A 21,836-nucleotide genomic window follows, 5' to 3' on the forward strand; every position below is an offset into this window, starting at 1 on the left:
TTTTAATCCTCATCAACTGTTGCCTTGCAATCCAGGGGAGGGTGGAAACTGGAAGCGAGTCCCTTTCTATACCAGGAAACTCATCACCTTGTGGATTTATTTTACAAAAATAGCATGTGTTTGGGGATTAGCTCTGTCTTATTTGTTTGGACCGAATGAATTTGAGAAGTTATTGCAATTGTGTACTTTCTGTACAAGTGAGGGGGTGAGAGGGGGAGGACAATGTTGTGTAAAAATGGTTAATAATAATAAACCTTGCATTTGATATAGCACCTTATCATGTTGCTGTGAGGTCTCAAAGCGCTTCACAGGATATATTGTAAAGTGGATTAACTGTGTACTTTGTGGTGTTAATCATTCTTAATCTAAAAATCATACATATTTCCCCTGTTCAATGGTTTGGGTGGAAACAGGAAGGATTGTGGCTATTTTGATCAATCTATCTCCATAATAACCTTGTGTAGAAAGTATAATGTAAAAGTCAACTCTAAGAGCAAGATAACTGTCAATTTTCTAATCCCTCTTCTGTCTAAAATGATTAACGTGTTCTTGGGGTTTCTGCTGATGTAGCTTTGTATGTGATAACCTGAGGGTGGTGGGGGCGAGGGGGTGAACCCGAGCACTGCATGCTCTCTTATCAGTTTGTGGTGAGCAGGTATTGACTGTGAGGGAACCACAGGAACAAATGGAGTCTGGCTGATCCCTGTGCGTTTGTGATAAACTCAGACCTAGAGCTATGGAAACAAACTGCAGTATGTCTGTAAAGAAAGTTTCTGATTAGTTTCTATAAAACAATAATTTCACAAAAAGATGTTAGCACTTCCCTTTAGAAATTTGAAACCTCTTCATACTTGAAAGAGTTTACAGCTTAAAGTTAAGAATGAATACCACAACAACTTGCATTTATATAGTGCCTTTCATAGAGGGTAGAGTTTCGGAGCGCTTGACAGTGGTAAATCTGACACCGAGCCAGGGGAGAGCGAGGTGGGAGGTGACAAACTGAATTCTGTGGCATTGCCATTGTAGGGAGAGAGGGGTTTGACTCCTGCAAGAGATTGAACAAGTTGTTTGTGTGTGTGTGTTTATGTTCAGATTATTACCCCTGCTTTTCCGAGGATAATAATCCCTCAAAAAAACATTTTGTCCTGAATCCACAACTGTTTGTGGTATACTGCCGGGCACAATTGGCTGTGTGTTTTTCCCACAAAATACAGTGAATTCACTTTACAGTACATTCTGTGAAGGACTTTAAGACATCTCAATGACATGATATCTAATATCTAATCTAATGATTATTATTGTTATATTACCTGAAATGGATTTCTTTATATACTTTGTATGCAATATACAGTGGCTTGACTAATTGACATCTTACTGAACCAATGCTGATCTCTCCCACAGGAGCATGTTGTTGAAACCTCATGTGGTTCTGTGCAAATCACTGTGCGTGGGATCCCAAGACCCAAGCGACCAGTCATCCTTACATTTCATGACATTGGGCTGAATCGTAAGTACAAATGATGCGGTTTGTATGATAAAACAACATGCGCGCTTGCAATAAGATGAATCCCGAAAGATATAAAGTCTCTGTCTAACGATAGGAACACAGTCATGTACAGGACTGGAAAAGACCACTCTGGTCCATCTGGTTATTTAAAATATTTAAGAAAAAATAAATGACTCGTTTCCTATCCAGTTGACCTTCACCCTACCCCCTCCAATGCCAAGATGTGCTGTAATAAAGCGACCAGAATTGTGATGTGTGTTGTATAACAACAACAAATTACATCTACACAGCACCTTTCACGTCAAGAGGACATCTCAAGACGCTGGAGAGTCAGGGATTTGGACTCGAGCTAGGGGTTGGGATCAGGAGAGGTGGAGGGCAGGAAGCGTAGGGGTAGGAGAGTGACCAAAGGCGCGGTGAAAGACGAGAGTCTTGAGATGGGCCTTGAAGGAGAGGCTGAAGGCCCGACTGGTGATGGTGGGGCGGGCCAGGCAGATATGGAGCAGGCCGGAGCTTGCTGAGTGGAGGGAGCTGGCAGGTTGATATGGGGTTAGCAGGTCACAGGTAGGAAGGAGCAAGGACGTGAAGGGCGTTTAAGGCAAGGAAGAAGATTTTGACCTCTATCCCCTGGGGGATGGGAAGCCAGTGGAGCCGTTTGGGGGTGAGGTGGTCACAGAGTTCTGGATGATCTGCAGCTTGTGGAAGAAAGAGTTGGGAAGTCGACAAGCAGGGAGTTGTGTAACCCTTTGGCCGCACACCCTGTGATCCAGCTCACTGTACTGATGGTTTCATGAGTAGCCTCTCAACAATGTATCTCTAGTATTGTACCCTGTATAATAGTGCCAAATTGTTTAGCTTTGTTTTTTGGGGTTAGCCGGGTGTTTTGATGGGTATCCAATGATGAAAACCCATCACCTGTTTAAGAATCTCCAAACCAAACCAAGTTAAGATTTTCATACATCCCACCTATATGGAAATTCCAGAGATAGATTGTTGGAATGGAATGCGCTCTCTCTCTCTCTCTCTCCCCCCCGCCCCCCCCCTTGAGGAACACATCCTGCTTAACCTATTCCAGAAAGTATTTAGGCGCAGGTTGGTAAGAACCAAGGCTTGAAGACCCCAGAATGTGTGTTGGGGTAACTGCTGGAGTCTAACCAGCTAAAACTGCGTCGTTTGCCATTGATATCGCTGCCTGGCAAGCTTTCAAGCTGTTTGGCCAGCTAGGACCACCCTACCTGTTGGGGTTTGGCTGCAGAGTTAACAGGAGTTAAGTGGGAGAATTCTCTGCCCCCAGGACTGCCCCCGATGAACCAGACTGGACTGTGCTGTCATCAGCAGTGCCTTGCAATACTGCGTACCCACCTGGCTCAGGAACCAGATTACCGAGCTTCATACATATATAATATATATATATATATATTGAGACATTTGGAAGAGCTCCTGTTCCATAAAATACTTGCAACAAGAAGCCTTTGGATTAGGGCACCATCTTGACTGAATTAAACCTTTTTAATTTCAAAATCTAACCTTAAGACGATAAGCCTCTTAGCATCTGAAACTGCCAAATGTTTTCATTCCACACAGGAACCTCCTCTCGGGCACTTGACCTGTAAAGGAACTAAGTCAGGTTATTGTGTCGGAGCTCCAAGTGGGTCACTAATATACTAGCTTGAACCCAGTGTCAACCAGCAGTACTCAAATCTGGGATTAGTTTGGTTTATAATCTTATAATTGCCTGGCCAGATGCCTCTGTTATTATGTATACTGTTTGTGCCAGTAAAGCAAGCTACTTCAGGACTATTAAATATTGTTTGCGTTTTAAAGGTGTTAATATCCCCAACTTCCCAATTTGGGAATACCCATCCCCATAATTCCAATTACAATAAATACTTTCATTTGATATACCTTATCACATCATTCAGTGCAGTGACTGTATTTTATGGGCGAACGTGACTGCCAATATGCATGCAGCAATGTTTCACAAACAGTCATGAAGGAGTCCTGTAGCTCAGTGGTTAGAGCACTCGCTTTGCAAGTGAGAGATCCGAGTTCAATTCCAGGCAGAGGGCGAAACCTTGGGCAAGTTTCCTTACTCCACACAGAGCCTAATAATAATCCCTCCAAAAAACAAAAACAATAATTAAATTGGCCATTTTCAATCTACGACTGTTTGTGGGACATTGCTGTGCGCAATTGGCTGCCGCGTTCGCCCACAAATATACAGTCAATTCACTTTACAGTGTGTTCTGTGAAGCGCTTTGGGACGTCCTCCCAACGTGAAAAGCGCTATATCAAATGCAAGGATTATTATTATTATTATTATTATGAAGTGAATGACCAATTTTATATGGGGGATTGAGTAAAACCGGAGGTGTTTCACGAATCAACTCTGAACGTCCCTTGCTCTGCAGAGCTAATGTTCCAAAGAACAGTCGAGCGGCAACACTGATCTTGGTGCCTGTTCCATCCCAGAACCGAAACCTGTTGGACCCACTTTGAGATGCTGTTAAAAAGGCTCTTGTCTTTTAGTTGAGGATGTTGTGCTTGCTATTTTACACTTGGGGCATTCTGTAGTTTGCATCTTGGTTGCATTCTGTTCTGTATTCTTCTCATTTAGAGCTGTGTGTTCTCAAATAATGGCTGAAATCTTCCCTACCCTGTCCACCTCTCTTATTTGGAAAGGTTTAACCATAATAGTCAAGTTTATAGTACCCCTGACCTTCAGCTGGGTTCATTCCTAAATCCACTGAAATCTGCAGCTGAGTTCATGAGGAGATAGTTAAGGATCAACCTCAAAGTCTTTTGTCTTCTTCCAAGTTAAATCTCTTAACTGGATACTTTAACTTTGATGTAAATGGAGCAGAGCAGTTTGCTTATATTTGGTTTGATTGAATTGCTGTTACAACCCTCGCTCAGCGAATTAATCAGGAACTAAATATGTCTGGGAGAAAAGCTGGTGCAGGGTTGGGATGAAAGATTAGTTTTAAAGGAACAGTACAGAGAAACCTAAATTTTGGAGCCTTAGCTTGACACCTGTTAATGTTTAAGATGTTTGGCTTCTGTCCTCTTCTATTTTGGCTACTGTATGTCAGCCTGGCTCAATTGGCAAAACTCTCACCTCTCCAATCAGAAGGTTGTGGGTTCAAGTCCCCGAGTTTCGGATCTCATTTTGTTCAAGCTGACACCCCAGTGCAGTGCTGGGGGAGTGCTGAATTGTCAGAGGTGCCATTCTTTGGATGAGATGTTAAACCAAAGTCCCACAGCACTCCTACAGCACTCTTCAAGGAAGGGAGTTGCTCCAGATATCTGGGACTATTCTCCTGATAAAATTTGTTATTCATTTCATGATTGTCTGTGGGATGTTGCTGTGGGGAAATTGACTGAAAATATACTGTCACTCCATTTTGTAGTATATCCTGTGAAGCACTTTGAGATGTCCTCTTAATGTGAATAGTGGTATATCAAATGTGAGGATTATTATTATTAATAATCAGGAACTAAATAATCGGGAAAAAAATATTTGGATCGATTTCAAGATCCTCACACATCTTCAAATCCCTTCATGCCCTGGCACCTACCTCTCCAACCTGCTCACTCCCCAACCCACTGCCCGCTGTCTCCGCTCGACTAGCTCCGGCCACCTGCCTGTCCCTCATACCCTTCGTTCCACTATTGGCGGCCGCACTTTCAGCCACTGTACCGCCAAATTCTGGAAACTCTCTTCCTCAATTCTTCCACCTTGTCCCCTCCTTCCGCATTTTCTGGTTGTGCCAGAATATCTTCCTATTCGACCATGCCTACGGCCTCCTCCCCCGGCTGGGCGTCATGCTCCCCCACTGTCAAATACTCTGGGACTTTACCCTGCGTGAGGGGCACTATGAAGGGAATGAATGAAAGCTTCACACCATTTCCACATCTATTTCATGGCTACTGGATGTTAAGCAGTTCATGGCTTCAACACTGACTGAGTTTAGCTTTATTATTTGATATTTTTTTAGTGGCACAAAAAATCTAGAAGTATTCAATTAACAATTGTGTATTTTAAAAAAAAATTTTTTGCAGACAAATCCTGCTTCAATTCTCTCTTCAACTTTGAGGACATGCAAGAGATTGTCCGCCATTTTGCAGTATGCCACGTTGATGCACCTGGCCAGGAGATGGGAGCTAAAAACTTTCCACAAGGGTAAGGATTGATTCATTACAAAGTGGGTAACCCACCAAAGTATCCAGTAGAGTATCTGGCTTCTTAGATTGTATCCTGACAATATTTGCAGCAACCAAAAATTATCACTAGATTAGGATTACAATCTTGAGCGTTTAGCGAGTTGTAGAAGAATTCCAATTTTTTTTGGCCAGCCAAGTGTCTGACATGTGCGGAAACTCATCATCGTGCTTAAGAGTCTCCAAACCAAGCTGCGATTTCCATACATCCCACCTACACATGGAAATCCTAGAGATAGATTGTTGGAATGGAATGTGCTCTCTCTCTCTCTCCCTGGAGGGACACATCCTGCTTACCTAATTCCAGAGAGTATTGGTCAAGATTGGGAAGGCTTAGGGACCCCAGAGTGTCTGTTGGGGCAACTGCTGGAGTCTAACCAGCTAAAACCGCATAGCTTGCCATTGAGAGAGCAGCTTTCCCGCTGCTTGTCCAGCTAAGACCATAGTATAGTGGATAGAGCCTGCTGCTTCATTTCCCAGGTCATCCCGAGCTTAATGGTCTCAGCCAGTGGGAGGCTACACTTCATTAGCCCCGGCCTTCCCAGGGTAAAGTGGGCAAAAATCAGGGTTCCGGATTCTGGTCCTTCTTCAGCATTAGTGTGTGTGTGAGAGAGCCATTTGGGAGGAGAACCAGAGAGCAGCCAGTACCTGTGCAACAGCACTCTATGCAGAGTCTTGTGGCTTGATATTAATCACTGTTATGGTGATGGACTTGGAGACTGATGCTCCTTATAGCTTAACTCACCACTCAGCTGGTTTTATCCGACTTACTATTTGGTCAAATGTCTTGACTATCCAACTGAGAGGATGTTTTAGGCAAAAGTCCAGGGGCAGAAACCCTGCAAAATGGAAATCAACAACAACAAATGTCATTTGTTAGCGCCTTTCACATCAGAAGGATGTCCCAAGGCACTGGACAGTCAAGGATTTGTCCCCGAGCTGATGATTGGGATCAGGAGGGGTGGAGAGCAGGGAAGGTAGGACTAAGAAGGCATGATTGATGAGGTGGCTCTTGAGACAGCCTTGAAGGAGTCAAGGGAGGGGGTAAGACAAAGGGACTGTGGGATGGAGATCCAGAGGGTGGGAGCAGAGAGGCCATCATTAATGGTCATCATTAAAAAAAATTTTTCATTAAAATTAAAATAAACTTGCAATTTGTAGACTTGAAAAATGCTTCTGATTTTAACCACCTGCAAATATTTGACCCAAGGTATGTGCAAACTTCCCCCAGAACCGCAAATTCTAAATTTCCCCAAGTTTATGAAGCCTAAGATGAAGTACAGTGAAATTCAGTTAATTGAATAATTGAATAGTTCTGTTTATTGAATAGAATTTAGAAATCCCAATTCATTTGCACTCCTAATCTAAGAAACGAGATTGGTTAATTGAATGTCAGATGTATGAATAATTTGGTTTATCAAATATTTTCCTTGTGACCATTCCTATAAAAAACAATCTGATCCCAGATAAATGGCGACTACGCCCTGAAACTCAGGACCACTCTTCCTCTATCCCCCCGCCTTGCCCTCTCCTTCTACATCTTCACGTTTGCGTCTTTGTTTTCCTGAGTTTCGGGTCGAGGCATGTGCCTTCCTCCCCCCGGCTCAGTGTTGTGCTCTGCCACTGTCAAGCACTCTGGGACCCTCCCCTGTGTCAGGGGTGCTATATAGTTATAAGTTGTTGATGGTGGTTTGACAATATCCATGCTGAATGGTTTTGTTTGTTCTGACTTTCAGGTACCATTATCCAACAATGGACCAGCTGGCTGACATACTTCCACAAATCCTCAAGCATTTTAAGTAAGGTTGAATAATACAATTTTCCACATAGCTATCATTGGTTTATTTGCCAAGTTTCTGCAGTCTACTAATATACTCCAATTCCCCAACTGTGTGCATCATCCAGCTCAGTAGTTAGAGCACGCGCCTCGCAAGTGAGAGACCTGGGTTTGATTCCTGGCAGAATGAAACGTTGGGCAAGGTTCCTTACTCACGCCTCTGCTTACCTAGCAGTAAGTAGGAACCCAGTTGTTAGTCGATTGGAGGATCACTTTTCTGGGGGTAATAATTCCTTCAAAAAAAAATTATAAATTGATCACTCAATGCATGACTGTTTGTGGGACGCTGCTATGTGCAATTGGCTCCCGCGTTTTGCCCACAAAATATACAGTCAGATCACTTTATAGGATATCTGTGAAGCGCTTTGAGACATCTGGAGGACGTGATAAGGAGCTATATCAAATGCAAGGTTTATTATTATTTTCCTTGTGATTTCAAACAGTTTTTATATGCCGTCCATACATGTGCTTGCTTGTGTGTTTATAGCAATTCTTGTGAAAACACAGTACACATGCTGCTTGATTTATGTTTGTGCGTCTGCAATCCTCTTTTTTAATTCTAATAATCCCTTCAAAAAATAATAATTTGTTCACTCAATCCACAACTGTTTGTGGGACACTGCTGTGCGCAATTGGCTGCCATGTTTACCAACAAAGATATACAGTCAATATACTTGACAGTTTATCCCGTGAAGTGCTTTGAGATGTCTCAACGGCGTGATAAGACATAATATCAAATGCAAGAATTATAATTATCTGTACAGATGTTCCCACTTCCTGAAATAGTTTGATTTTTCTCTTTCAGTGTGACCAGCATCATTGGATTGGGAGTTGGAGCGGGTGCATTTATCCTGACTAAATTTGCTGTAAGTTTGGCATAAACTATTTAGCCATTTTGACGATTTACCTCTAGCGGCTAAATATGCATAAAGTACAAAACCTCTTGTCATTTTTACAATCTTACAGTTGGCCCACCCGGACCTTGTTGAGGGCCTGTGCCTCATTAATATCAACCCCTGTGCTGAAGGCTGGATGGACTGGGCAGCATCTAAGGTAATAATGTAAAGCGAGTCCGGTATTTATTAACTAAAAGTTCTGGGGAAGTTTGGTAGATGTTCTATAGTTGTTGCACACCAGCGATCCGATTGTAGGTCAGTCTGGCTCAAGTTAGTAGCACTCTCGCCTCCAAGTTGGAAGGTTGTAGGTTCAAGCCCCACCTTGGGACATGGAACTTGTATAGTAAACCTGACGCTACAGTGCTGTGCTTGGGGGGGGTGTTGCATTGTCGGAGGTGCGGTCCTTGGATGGGACGGTAAACCAAAGCCCCGTCTGGCTGTTCAGGTGGATTTTAAAGGAATTTTCTCTCTCCCAGTGTCCCCCCAGTAAAATTGGTGTTTCACTTCATAGCGGTTTGCGGAACATGACTGTACAAATTGGCTGCTGCATTCACCCACCAAACACAGTCACTCCACTTTACAATATTACTTGTGAAGCGCTTTCCTAATGTGAAAGGTGCTGTATCAAATGCAAGGACTATTATTATTGTTCTTACAGTGAGGGAGATCTAGACTCTGTTGCATGCTTCCATTGTCCCTCATTAAGTGCAAATTGGAGACATATTAAAAGTGGATGTTTAACTTGTTATATTTCTGCTCTCGTCACCTACAAACACATTATGTTACCACTGGAGCTCAAAGGTTAATGGGAAGAATTGAGTCTCCTGTTTTGGTTCTAGTGGGGGTGGTGGTTAGGGTGGGGTAATGACCAAAAGGAAGTTTATGCCAGAAATGATAATGCTATCATAATCCTTGCATTTGATATAACACTTTATAACACTTTAAAAGCTCTAACCAATATGCTACAGGACTCCACGGAAACCCTACAGGACTCAATGTCCTTCATTGACTCCGAGGTGCAAATACTACCAACTGAGTCAGTCTGATGTGCCTGATGTGTGTAATGCAGCAAAAAAGATTTTAATAAAATATATTTTTTTCCCTCTCTGCTAGCTCACTGGTCTGACTGGTGCCTTGGATGATGTTGTGATTTCACACCTCTTTAGCAAGGTGAGCTGAGTGTCAAGTTGTCTCATTCACACAGTTCCCCGTATACTTGGAACAGTGTTCCCCATTCTAAAGCTGATGTTTAGGTCTGGGTACAAAATGTAACAAAGACCTGAAGGCTCCCCAAATAATGTCTGCAAGCCTCTCCTTAACTCATTGGGTTTATCAGAAACAGTCAATATTTGTGATGAGATTTTATTGCTGTAGTTGCCAGAATGACTTGTTCCCATAGTTATTTTTGGCGTTTGTTGACGTGTGTTAATAGCGAGTCTAAACAGAGTTAGAGAAACTCGAAATGATAGGAAGATAGGAGTCAGAAATGGTGGTGGGGTGGGATCTGAACTAGGGTCGTACATATGACTAGACTAGTCCTTTTGAAATGCACCTGGGTTTGAGTTTACACTGGGACACTTGGGTTTAAAATGGGAAACACTGAATGTCCAGCACCTTAGGATGTCGTCCCGATGTGAAACGCTACATAAATGTAATTTGTTGTTGTTTGACAAAACCCAATGTATTTCACACACTTCTTTTTAGGAGGAAGTTCACAACAACCTTGGCATGATTCAGACCTACCGCCATCACATTTCTCACGACATCAATCAGACCAACCTGCATCACTTTATCAATTCCTACAACCAGTAAGGTTTTTTTTTATTACTGTAAACAAGCTTACAAAGCAGTAAGAGGGACTAATGTGCTTACAGTTAAACTAATAAAGCAGCTCCATGTGTACGTGAAGATTAAATCCACAACCCAGTGTTTATGCTTACACAAAGCCAATAGCTCAAGTCAGCAATTTCAGATGATCTGGGGAAGAGCGTGAAGGGACAGCCCCCTACCCAAGGGAGTAAATCCTCACCTTCAAAGCCCTCCACAGCCTTGCTCCTCCCTATCTCGGTGACCTGTTAACTCATTACACCTGTTAGCTCTCTCTGCTCAGCAGGCTCCGGCTTGCTCCATGTCACCTGCCCGATTATAATAATAATAATAATAATCCTTGCATTTGATATAGCGCTTTTCATGTTGGGAGGACGTCCCAAAGCGCTTCACAGAACACACTGTAAAGTGAATTGACTGTATATTTGTGGGCAAACACGGCAGCCAATGTCCCACAAACAGTCGTAGATTGAAAATGACCAATTTATTATTGTTTTGTTTTGGAGGGATTATTATTAGGCTCTGTGTGGAGTAAGAAAACTTGCCCAAGGTTTCGCCCTCTGCCGGGAATTGAACTCAGGTCTCTCACTTGCAAAGCGAGTGCTCTAACCACTGAGCTACAGGACTCCACATCGGTTCCCCTCCCATCGGCAGTCAGGCCTTCGGCCTCCCTTCCCCCATCTTTTGGAACTCCATTCCACAGTTCCTTCACTTCACCCCCTCCCTTGCCTCCTTCAAAAGGCCTGTCTCAACCATGTGCCTTATCTTCAACCACGCCTTCAGTCACCCTCCTACCCTCCTTGCCCTCCACCCCACCTGATCCCAAACCCCAGCTTAGGTCCAAATCTTTGGCTGTTCAGCTGCTTGGGACATCTTCCCGATGTGAAAGGCACTGTGCAAATGTCATTGTTTTTTGTTGTAAAGTGACTTATATAAGTTCTTCTCCGTGGTTACACCAGCATTGGCTGAGTGATAGGATTAGTCAGTGAGCGGGAGGGGCAGAAAGGGGATCTTTTGATTACTCTGGGAAGAGCTGACTTCAGGATGTGATTTGTTATAACTAATGAGTGACTTTTCCTCCTCGCAGCCGAAGAGACCTGGACATTGAACGCCCTGTAGCTGGGATGCACAATTATATGACCTTAAAGTGAGTTACAGATTAACTCTGCATTTGTGCTTGTTGTTCAGGACACAGCTGATTTCACCACCAGCCAGGTTTACTGTGTAAAGGAATGTTGCACTGGGCTCATGGAGAAGAGAAAATGTGAACCTTGTAACTAGGTCTAAGGAATCCTATAGAGTGCAGTCCTGTTGTGTAGTGGTTCAGAGTGCGCGCCAAGCAAGCAAGAGGACCTGGGTCGATTCCTGGGCAGGGTGGAACTTTAGGCAAGTTTCCTTACTCCACACGCCTCTGTTTACCAGCAGTAAGTTGGAACCTGATTGTTAATCGATTGGCAAATTGCTTTTCAGGGGCAATAGTTCCTTTAAAAAAATAATATGGTCACCAAATCCACAACTGTTCATGAGACAGTGCTGTGTGCAATTGGCTGCCATGGTTCACCAAAATTACCAATTCACTTTACAAATATATTCTGTGAAGACGCGATAAGGCGCTACATCAAATGCAAGGATTATTATTCCTTCTCTTGAATGAGCTGTTAAACCGAGGCTCCATCTGCCTGATCAGTTGGAGTTAAACGATTTCATGGCATTATTCGTAAGGAGAATGGAGTTTTTTTCAGTGTCCTAACCAGCAATCTCCAAAGTAAAAATTGGCCATTCACATGAAAGTGTGAATATTATTATTAATAATAACACAGCAAGTATACCACCCAGATCCAGAGAGATTCATTTGGGAATCTTCAGAATGTCCAGAAACTTGTTTATTTGAACAAATGAAATGTAAAGTTAAGAGTGTAAAGTAGGCTGGATTAGCACCGTTAGAGGATTGACTGTCTGGAGGACAGCCACTCATCTCAGGCTCTGACCCCTGAATGCACAACATTCTGTCGAGATCACTTCACAAAGCTTTGGCTGTGATCCTTTAGTGTGGTCTTTGAGCAGCTGTGTTTGCCTGTGGCAAATTTTGTGGTGTGCATTGGGACTGCGTTAATGAATTGCTCCCTTTGTTTCTGGTTTACAGATGTCACTCGTTGCTGGTGGTTGGAGACAGTTCACCTGCTGTGGATGCTGTGGTATGTGCAGACTAGAATAATAACCGTATGTTTTGGGAGACAATTAAGTGGACTGTTAACATCCCTCATTAACTCTTAAATAATTCTCACAATTGTATCATCTCCCACTGCAAGAAAAATACAATAAAATCAAGGAAGGCAACATGAACATTCAAATCAAATATTTACAGATTATAAAACAGCTTGAAAAGTACATGACAATTGTTCCAGAAAATGATGGGTCTGAAAATTTCCATTGATGGTGGAGTCAGAATAAGACAATACTGTTTAATATTGAGATTGGGAATTGGTCAGAATAAGGACTGGAAGGTTGCTCTGCTGGCTGTGAAGGTCCCATAAAATGAGCACGGCCTATGCTCAGGTCCTAGAAGCTTTATAACCAGTATAGGGATATAACATCTTCGTTCCATCAGTCAAGAATTGGAGCGGGCCTCCTCATGCTTCAGTAGAGGATGGTAATTTTGGTTGAGGAAAACTAATTGGGGGTTAACCTAATTCAGAACTCCACCGCCTGCATACACCCCTTCACTGAACTCCATACCCCATCAAAACTGTTCTAGCCAGGCTCCATTGGCTCCCTATCATCGAATCGATCGATTTCAAGATCTTCACACTCATCTTCATACCCTGGGACCTCCCTACTTCTCCACCCCAATCCACCAACCGCTGCCTCCACTTGACTGTTGGTCCTCATGCCCTCCGTTACATCATTGGTGGCTGCGCTTTCAGCCACTGCACCCTGAAACTCTGGAACACTCTCCCTCAATCCCTCCGCCTTGCACCCTCCTTCCTCATCTTCAGGTCATGCTTGAAGACCTTCCTCTTCGATTGTACTTACAGTTACCCCTTGTCTCAGCGTCGTGCTCTGCCACTGTCAAGCGCTTTTCAGTGTGAGGGGTGCTATATAATTGCAAGTTGTTGTTATTGATACCACACAAAACCCAGTCTGTATACAGATAAATTAGTTAGTGTGCAGTTTTAAATAGCGACTGATTTATTGACCGATAGCAATTGGTTAGCGACAAGTAAGGAATAAGAAATGTGGAGTAGCCTAATGGTGTAGTGGAGCCACAGTTTCCAGATCGCTGGTTTAAATCCCAGTCTGGTCTCAGCCAGGGCTCAATTGCCCCAACTTTTCCAGGGAAGAAAACCACCCAGAGTCCCTGCTTCTGTGCCTTCTACAGCATACACTGCTGTCTGTGTTTAAACATGGCAGCAAGGAGTGGGGAAGGTCAGGCTCAGCTGTGATGCCGTCTACAGTCGGAACAGCTGCCAACACTCATTGCCAAGGCTCAGAGAGGAACAATGACGACTTGGGCAGCGGGTTTCTAAGGGCAAACAGTGTAACCACATCCCAGTGAAAGGAATCCTGTAGCTTAGTGGTCACTTGCCTTGCAAGTGAGATGACCTGAATTTGATTCCCTGGCAGGGTGAAACGTTAGGCAAGTCTCTACTGCACACACCTCTGTTCACCTAGCAGTAAGTAAGAACCTGGTTGTTAGTCGATTGGCGAATCGCTTTCCAGGGTTAATAATCCCTTCAAAATAAAATAAATAATAATCCACGACTGTTTGCGGGAAGCTGTGGTGCACATTGGCTGCCGCGTTTCCCCCACAAAATATACAGTAAATTTACTTTTCAGTATATCCTGTGAAGCGCTTTGAGACGACTCACTCAAATGATGAGGTGCTTATCAAATGCAGCAATTTTTATTATTAGTAGTATTGCTTCACAATGTTAATTGTGATATTCTGTTTCAGGTTGAATGTAACACAAGACTGGACCCAACCAAAACCACTCTGCTGAAGGTAACTCTCTCTAGCTACAAGTAGTAACAGGTTAATGCACCAGTTACCAGACTTAGGATGTTTACAGAAGATGAGCCTGAATGAAACAGTGCTGTTTCATGGAATGTCTTAGATTCAAAAAATATTGGTTTTAAAGGAAATAAGGCTAGCTGAGAATCTGCCACCAAGCAGTACATAGAATTTACAGCACGGAAACAGGTCATTCAGCCCAACTTGTGTTTGCCGGCTTTTGAGTCTCTATCCACTCCTCATTCCCTCACATACCCTTCTATTCTTTCACGGTCTGCACTGCCTTCCAAGTGGGGGAAGTTGAGGGAAGCTCTATATTATCTTTCAGATGAGATGTTAATCTGAAGTCCAGCTTGCCTGTTCAGATGGAAGTGAAAAGATGTCTCCCAGTGTTCTGCCTTCAGGTCATTTACTTCTTTGTGGGACCTTGCAGTGTGCAAAATGGCTTAAATCAACCAGACTGTGCTGTTAGTGAGAATCCACTTGCCGCAATTCAGCAATGTCTGAATCTGAGCATTAAAACTCCTTGCTCGGTGCTATATGTTTAATTCTCTGTAGAACCATAGTGGTCCACGTCCATGTATTTTACGTTCATCTTATTTCAGGTGAGATGTTAAAGGTTCTGTCTGTCTGCCTGTTCAGGTGGTCGTTAAAAGATCCCAAGGCACTATATGAAAAGAAAGTGGAGTTTCTCAAGAAGTGCTGACTAACTGTTCCCCAGATTAAAAAAAAATCGGTCGTTCTCTAAATAACTTTGGGGTCATTGCTTTGAGGCAATTGTAGGCAAATATATAGTCACTACATTTTATACACACATGCCTCTGCAAAGCCTGACAGGCTGTTGTGTCCTGTAGTGTATTGGTTAGACCACACACCTCGCAAGTGAGAGGACCCGGGTTCGATTCCCGGGCAGCATGAAACCTTAGGCAAATTTTCTTACTCCACATGCCTCGGTTTACCTAGCAGTAAGTAGGAACCCAGTTGTTAATCAATTGATGGATCGCTTTTCCGGGGGTAATAATCCCTTTTAAAAAAATATGGTCACTCAGTCCATTTGTTTGTGGGACGCTGCTGTGTGCAATTGACTGCTGTGTTTCGCCCACAAAATATATAGTCAATTCACTTTACAGTATATTCTGTGAAGCGCTTTGAGATATCTCGGAAGATGTGATAAGGCCCTGTATTAAATGCAAAAATTATTATTATTATAAGTATTTTGATATGTCCTAACATGATAAAGCACCATATCAAATGCGAGGATTTTTGTTAAGATCACCTCACTTTGTTACTATCATAAAGCTTCTCCTGTAACAAAGTGAATAGTACCTCAGTCTGTAAATTAAAGTACTGAATTGCCTACCCCTTAAACTTTACAGGACATGCAGTTTTCTTACCAGGTTCCCAGGTCCTGACTGTTGTAAGTCTGAAGGAAGAATTGCCTTGTGTGACGCACAGATGTATGGTAGTAAACCTGTAGCTGGTAAAGAGGCCATTCATCATAATAATAGCTGAAGCCAGGGGAAATGTTCTTTGTAATTGAGTCCTGTAGTGCTTTGTTTAGAGAAAGCGAGAGGACGGATCGTTTGGCGATTGATGGATCACTTTCCAGTGGGAATAATCCCGTAAAAAAAATTGATCAATCCACAACTGTTTGTGGGACGGTTACTGTGTGCAATTGGCTGCCGCATTTTGCCCACAAAATACAGTCAATCGACTTTACAATATATTCTGTACAGTGCTTTGAGACGTCACAATGATGTGATAAGGCGCTGTTTCATATGCAATGATTATTAATAATAATTAATAATTATTCATAATAATTACCGAAAAAGACGTTGTTTTTCTATTGGGCATCAAGGCAATTGGCTCTTGTTAGTGTAGTAACTGTTCGGAGGAGAAAGAAGAAAGTGCTCTCATGTTTCACTGAGACACACAGACAAGAAAGGCCCAAAGTCAGCTATTGTTCCCTTGTCTGTACTGATTTAGCTGATCATGGTAAGGGCGCTGTGGTGGGGGAGCTGCTTCCCAGGAAAGGGGTTTGGGATGAAAATCAGCCACAGTTCCTGATCCCAATGCAGTATCCAAAAAAATAGAAAATCTGTGAATGTGTGGAAATTGTTGGCTATTTGTGGGACACTGCTGTGTGCCACTGGCTGATGTGACTCTCCCACAAAACACACTTTATGCTTGGGAAAAAGGTTGGCGTTAAAAAGTGACAAGTCCCTGGACCTGATGGTTTGCATCCCAGGGTTTTAAAAGAGGTAACTCATGAGATAGTGGAGGCTTTGTGTCTGATCTTTCAAAATTCTCTGGATTCTGGAACGGTTCCCATTGATTGGAAGATCGCAAACGTCACACCACTATTTAAGAGGGGTGGGAGAGAAAAGATGGGGAGCTATAGACCAGTTAGTCTGACATCAGTGGTAGGGAAAATTCTCGAGTCCTTAATTACGGATGTCGTAGTGGGATACTTAGAGGACCACAATATGATTAGACAGAGTCAACATGGATTTACAAAAGGGAAGTTATCCTTAACAAATCTTTTAGATTTTTTTGAGGACATATCAAGTAGATTAGATAGGGGGGAATCAGTGGATGTAGTGTATTTAGATTTCCAAAAGGCATTCAATACGGTGCCATATAAGAGGTTGATCCACAAGATTAGGGCCCATGGAATTCAGGGGAATATATCAGCATGGATTGAAGAATGGCTAATGGGAAGACAGGAAAGAGTAGGGATAAACGGGTCCTTCTCAGATTGGCGGGATGTGACTAGTCGAGTGCTTGGGCCTCAACTATTTACAATCTACATCAACGATCTAGATGAGGACATTGAACTTAATATATTCAAATTCTCAGATGACACTAAACCAGAGAGAGAGTAAACACCGAGGATGACATTAAAAAAATGCAATTAGATATAGATAGGCAGGTGAGTGGGCAAATAGGTGGCAGATGAAGTATAATGTAGGGAAGTGTGAGGCAGCAAAAACAGAAGAGCAAATTATTTTTTAGAAGGGGAGAGATTAGATAGTGTTAGCGTTCAGAGGGACTTGGGTGTCCTTGTGCACCAGTCACAAAAAGTTAGTTTGCAGGTACAGCAGCAATTAGGAAGGATAATGGTACGTTGGCATTTGTTACAAAGGGGTTAGAATATAAGAGTAGGGAAGTCTTGCTGCAACTGTATAGGGCCCCGGTGAGACCGCACCTGGAGTATTGTGTGCAGTTTTGGTCTCCTTATTTAAGAAAGGATGTACTTGCCTTGGGGGGGGGTACAACGTAGATTCACTGGGTTGGTACCTGGGATGAGGGGGATGAGTTATGAGGATAGGTTGAGCAATTTAGGCCTATATTCTCTAGAATATAGAAGAATGAGTGATCTTATAGAAACCTATACGATTATTAAGGGGCACAACAGAATAGATAGAGGGATACGTTTCCGCTGGTTGGAGAAACTATAACCAGGGGTCACAGTCTTAAAATTCGGGGTAAGCCCTTTTGCACTGAGTTGAGGAAAAACTTCTTCATTCAGAGGGCAGTGAATTTATGGAATTCTCTACCCCAATGGGCTGTAGATGCTCAGTCCTTGAACATATTCAAGACTGAGATTGATAGATTTCTTGTGGATAAAGGGATTAAGGGATATGGGGAGAAGGCGGGTCGGTGGAGTTAGAATAGATCAGCCATGATCTTATTGAATGGCGGGGCACAGGCTCGAGGGGCTGAATGGCCTACTCCTCTCCTAATTCTTATGTTCTTATGATATATTCTGTGAGGCGCTTTGAGACGTTTCAAAGATGTGATAAGGCGCTATGTCAAATGCAAGAATTATTTATAATAATTTATCTTGTGAAGGCAAAATTGGGCTGATCTGCAGGGCCCAGCATCCGCATGTCTAGTGTACATGTGAAGAAGAGCCACAGAGCTGCAGTGAGGTTTGCCTTGGGTTGAAGATCGCCTGTGAAGGGACTGCTGGCCCCTCTGTAACCTTATTGGTGTAAAAGCATCCTGCTGACGAGATGGTCAGCATTCCAACTGCACGTCACATTAAAGGATTTAGCTGTGGTGTGATGGGCATGTTCAGGGCTCACTGTGTTTATAGAGGATATATTTTGGCAGCTCTATTGAAGTATATGACAACACAGTCACAACTTTGCTCTCTTCTGCCAAGCTTAATGGGCAGTATTAGTATGTGGATGACCAAAAGGATTCCACTGTAAGATCACTGCTTAACAACCCGACGGTGGGGAGAGGGACAGAAGGGGAGGTTAACAACAACAACTTGCACTTATACATAGTGCCCTCCACGCAGGATAGCGTCTCAGAGCGCTTAAAGCCTGTGTTTGGACAATGTAATTAATATCCTCTATAGAGACTGTGGCAAAGCATGGTACAGCATGTAACTATTAGCACACAGCATGAGTGTGTGCTATATCAGGGGTGACTAGTATAATGTCAGTTGCAAAAAAACTGCTGATACCAGGAAGGCTTTTTTTCTCTTGTGCCATTTCTGTATTCCTCCACATGTGCCTCCTGTTATCTTTCGCTGCCTGTGTAAAGTTACTCAATGCTGGGCCACGCCATAGGGGTTCAGTATCTCAGCCTATGTGGAGATACAATAATTTGGTCACTCAATCCACAACCGTTTTTGGGACCTGCTGTGAGCAATTGGCTGCTGCGTTTCGCCCACAAAATACATAGTCACTCCACTTTACAGTATATTCTGTGAAGCGCTTTGAGGCGTCTTAATGACATGATAAGACCCTATAATCAAAGGATTATTGTTACTTACTGCTGCTTATCAGCCTTATATAGAGGTGCTCACCACAAGGCTATTTAGTGCAGTTGCACAGTATCTAAAGTTCACTGGTATAGCATCTGGAGGTGCTCAATAATACTGACTCAATGGCCCTTATTCACTCAAATGTTACTTGTGGTGTGCTCTGCAGCAGATCCATTTGTGAAGTTTCTTTACGATTTGTAGTGTGCCAGAAAACATTGAGTTGATTCACGAATCTGGCAACTTTTTTAACTCTCCAACATTATTTTGCACTTGATTCGAATGCAGATGGCTCACTTGCATGCTCGTTCGTGTGTTCAGACCACCTCACCCGGACTAGTGCTAACTCGTGTGCATTGGAGCCAGCGATAAGCAATTGGTTTGATGTGACTTGCCCTCTTTTCAATGGGAGGTGTTTCCTCTTTTGTCTGGTCATGCAGTGCAGATTCACCAGAATGATCGCAGCACTAAAAGGGTTAATTTATGAGGACTGGTTGCATAAACTTGGCTTGCATTTCCTTGAGTTTAGAAGTTTGATCCTAAATGAGGTGTTTAAAATGATAAAGGGAATCCAGAACAAGAGGCATCATCTTAAAATTAAAGCCAGGCCATTTATGGATGAAATCAGGAGGTGTTTTTTCAACAACAACAACAACTTGGATTTATATAGCGGCCTCCACGCCAGATGGTGTCTCAGAGGTTCACGGTAACGGATCCCGGGGCCGAACCGGGGGGGAGGGGCCAGTGGGAGCGGGAGGAGCCAGGGTGAGGGGGGAGCCAGGGGGAGGGGGGAGCCAGGGGCAGGGTGCGGGGTGGGGGGGAAGGTGACCAAAGGTGCGGTTGAAAAGAAAGGTCTACAGCAGAGACCTGGAAATAGGAAGAAAGGGGACGAGGGGAAGGGAGTGAGGAAGGGAGTTCCAGAGCCTCGGGGCGTAATGGCTGAAGGCACAGCCGCCGAGGGGGGAGCAGAGGACTTGGGGGACATGGAAGAGGCCAGACCCGGAGGAAAGTAGGCAATGGGTACTGTTGTGAGGCGAGAGGAGGTCAGAGAGGTCGGGGGGTGCAGAGGAGTGGAGGGATTTGAAGACAAGAGTGAGGATCTTGAAGTCCAGTCTGGCCAGGACTGGGGTGATCAGAGAGCGGAGTTTGGGGGTGGGGGGGAGGACCAGGACTGGGGTGATCAGGGAGCGGAGTTTGGGGGTGGGGGGGAGGTGCAGGATTGGGGTGATCAGGGAGCGGAGTTTGGGGGTGGGGGGGAGGGCCAGGACTGGGGTGGTCAGAGAGCGGAGTTTGGGGTGGGGGGAGGTGCAGGACTGGGGTGATCAGGGAGCGGAGTTTGGGGGTGGGGGGGAGGGCCAGGACTGGGGTGGTCAGAGAGCGGAGTTTGGGGGTGGGGGGGAGGGCCAGGACTGGGGGGATCAGGGAGCGGAGTTTGGTGCGGGTGAGAATGTGGGCGGCAGAGTTTTGTATAATCTGGATTGTATGGATGGCAGTGGAGGGGAGGCCGGCGAGGAGGGTGTTGGAGTAGTGCAGCCGAGAGGTGACAAAGGCCTGGACCAGAGTCGTGGAAATCTGGAATTCTTTCCCCCAAAATGCTGTGGATTCTGGATCAATTTTCAAGCCTGAGGTGGATAGATTATCGTTAGATCAGGGTATTCAAGGAATATGGAGCAAAGATGGGTAATTGGAGTTGAGGTTCAAGTCAGCCATGATCTTATAGAATGGCGGAACAGGCTTGAGGGGCTGAATGGCCTCCTGTTCCTATGCTCTGTTTATTCCGCCAGCACAATAATGGTCTGTGTTCATCCATTGTGAGTCACTCTCCTGTTCCCTTACTTAGGGTTAGGGACAAAAAAAGATGCAGCAAATCTCTTAACGGTTTCTTTATCTATAAGCCTCTACTTATCCAGCAGTAAATAGGAACTGGATTGTTAGTCGATTTGCAGATTGTTTTCTGGGGATAATAATCCCTTCAAAGTATAAATAAATAATAATTTGGTCACTCAATCCACAACTGTTTGTGGGATGTTACTGTGCACAATCGGCTTTGTCGTTTCGCCCACCAAATGCACAGTCACTCCACTTTACAGTATATCATGTGAAGCACTTGATAAGTGATAAGGCGCTATATCAAATGCAAGGTTTACTAATGGTGAATTCAGCCTTAATTTTGACGGCAGATTTCTGTTCTTAGAAGAACTTACCCAAACCAGTTTAACAACTTGAGGCTGTATTTAAGAAGTGGCCAAATTCTGTGCCCCCAAAATGCTGTGTACAATAAATCTAAACCCGGGCGGAATTTCTCCCCGTGAATCGGTTGGGTGCAGTGCCCACGGCGATGGGTGGTTTAGTTTGGCGACTGAGATTGCCCATCGGGTCCTTGGCCCAGAAAGTAAGGCTGTCACCAGAGGTGAAAAGTGGGGCTAATGGTTATGTAGGACAGTGATGCTGAATCCTGGCCCCACTGCACCAGCAATCGGACAAAACCTAGAAACAGGAGGAGGCCATTCAGCCCCTCGAGCCTGTTTGGTCATTCTCTATGAGATCGTGGATGATCTGTACCTCAACTCCAATTACCCGGCTTTGCCCCGTATCCCTTGATCCCCTGACCTCACAAACATCTCCCACCTCAGTGTTGAAAATGTGAATGGATCCACAGCCATAATCCACAGCGTTATTGTGGGAGAGAGTTCCAGATTCCCACTACCGTTTGTGTGACAAACTGCTTCCTGTTTCCACTCCTAAATGGCCGGACT

At 43.9% G+C, this 21,836-nt stretch overlaps 1 protein-coding gene across 3 annotated transcripts in view; it reads left to right on the top strand.

Moving 5' to 3' along the window:
• LOC103190398 (protein NDRG1) overlaps window positions 1-21,836 on the top strand; it is a 71,961-nt gene that overhangs the window by 47,962 nt on the left and 2,163 nt on the right. For all 3 annotated transcript variants that reach the window (XM_042346931.1, XM_042346930.1, XM_007911160.2), the window contains 10 exons: window positions 1,402-1,507; window positions 5,570-5,690; window positions 7,465-7,527; window positions 8,371-8,431; window positions 8,532-8,618; window positions 9,575-9,631; window positions 10,166-10,269; window positions 11,376-11,435; window positions 12,432-12,483; window positions 14,244-14,291. In XM_042346931.1, coding sequence (XP_042202865.1) covers window positions 1,402-1,507; window positions 5,570-5,690; window positions 7,465-7,527; window positions 8,371-8,431; window positions 8,532-8,618; window positions 9,575-9,631; window positions 10,166-10,269; window positions 11,376-11,435; window positions 12,432-12,483; window positions 14,244-14,291 — 759 coding nt within the window. The remainder of the gene's footprint in view (window positions 1-1,401; window positions 1,508-5,569; window positions 5,691-7,464; window positions 7,528-8,370; window positions 8,432-8,531; window positions 8,619-9,574; window positions 9,632-10,165; window positions 10,270-11,375; window positions 11,436-12,431; window positions 12,484-14,243; window positions 14,292-21,836) is intronic.

Source organism: Callorhinchus milii, unplaced genomic scaffold (genome assembly GCF_018977255.1).
Source record: "Callorhinchus milii isolate IMCB2004 unplaced genomic scaffold, IMCB_Cmil_1.0 Scaffold2, whole genome shotgun sequence".
Lineage (NCBI taxonomy): Eukaryota > Metazoa > Chordata > Chondrichthyes > Chimaeriformes > Callorhinchidae > Callorhinchus > Callorhinchus milii.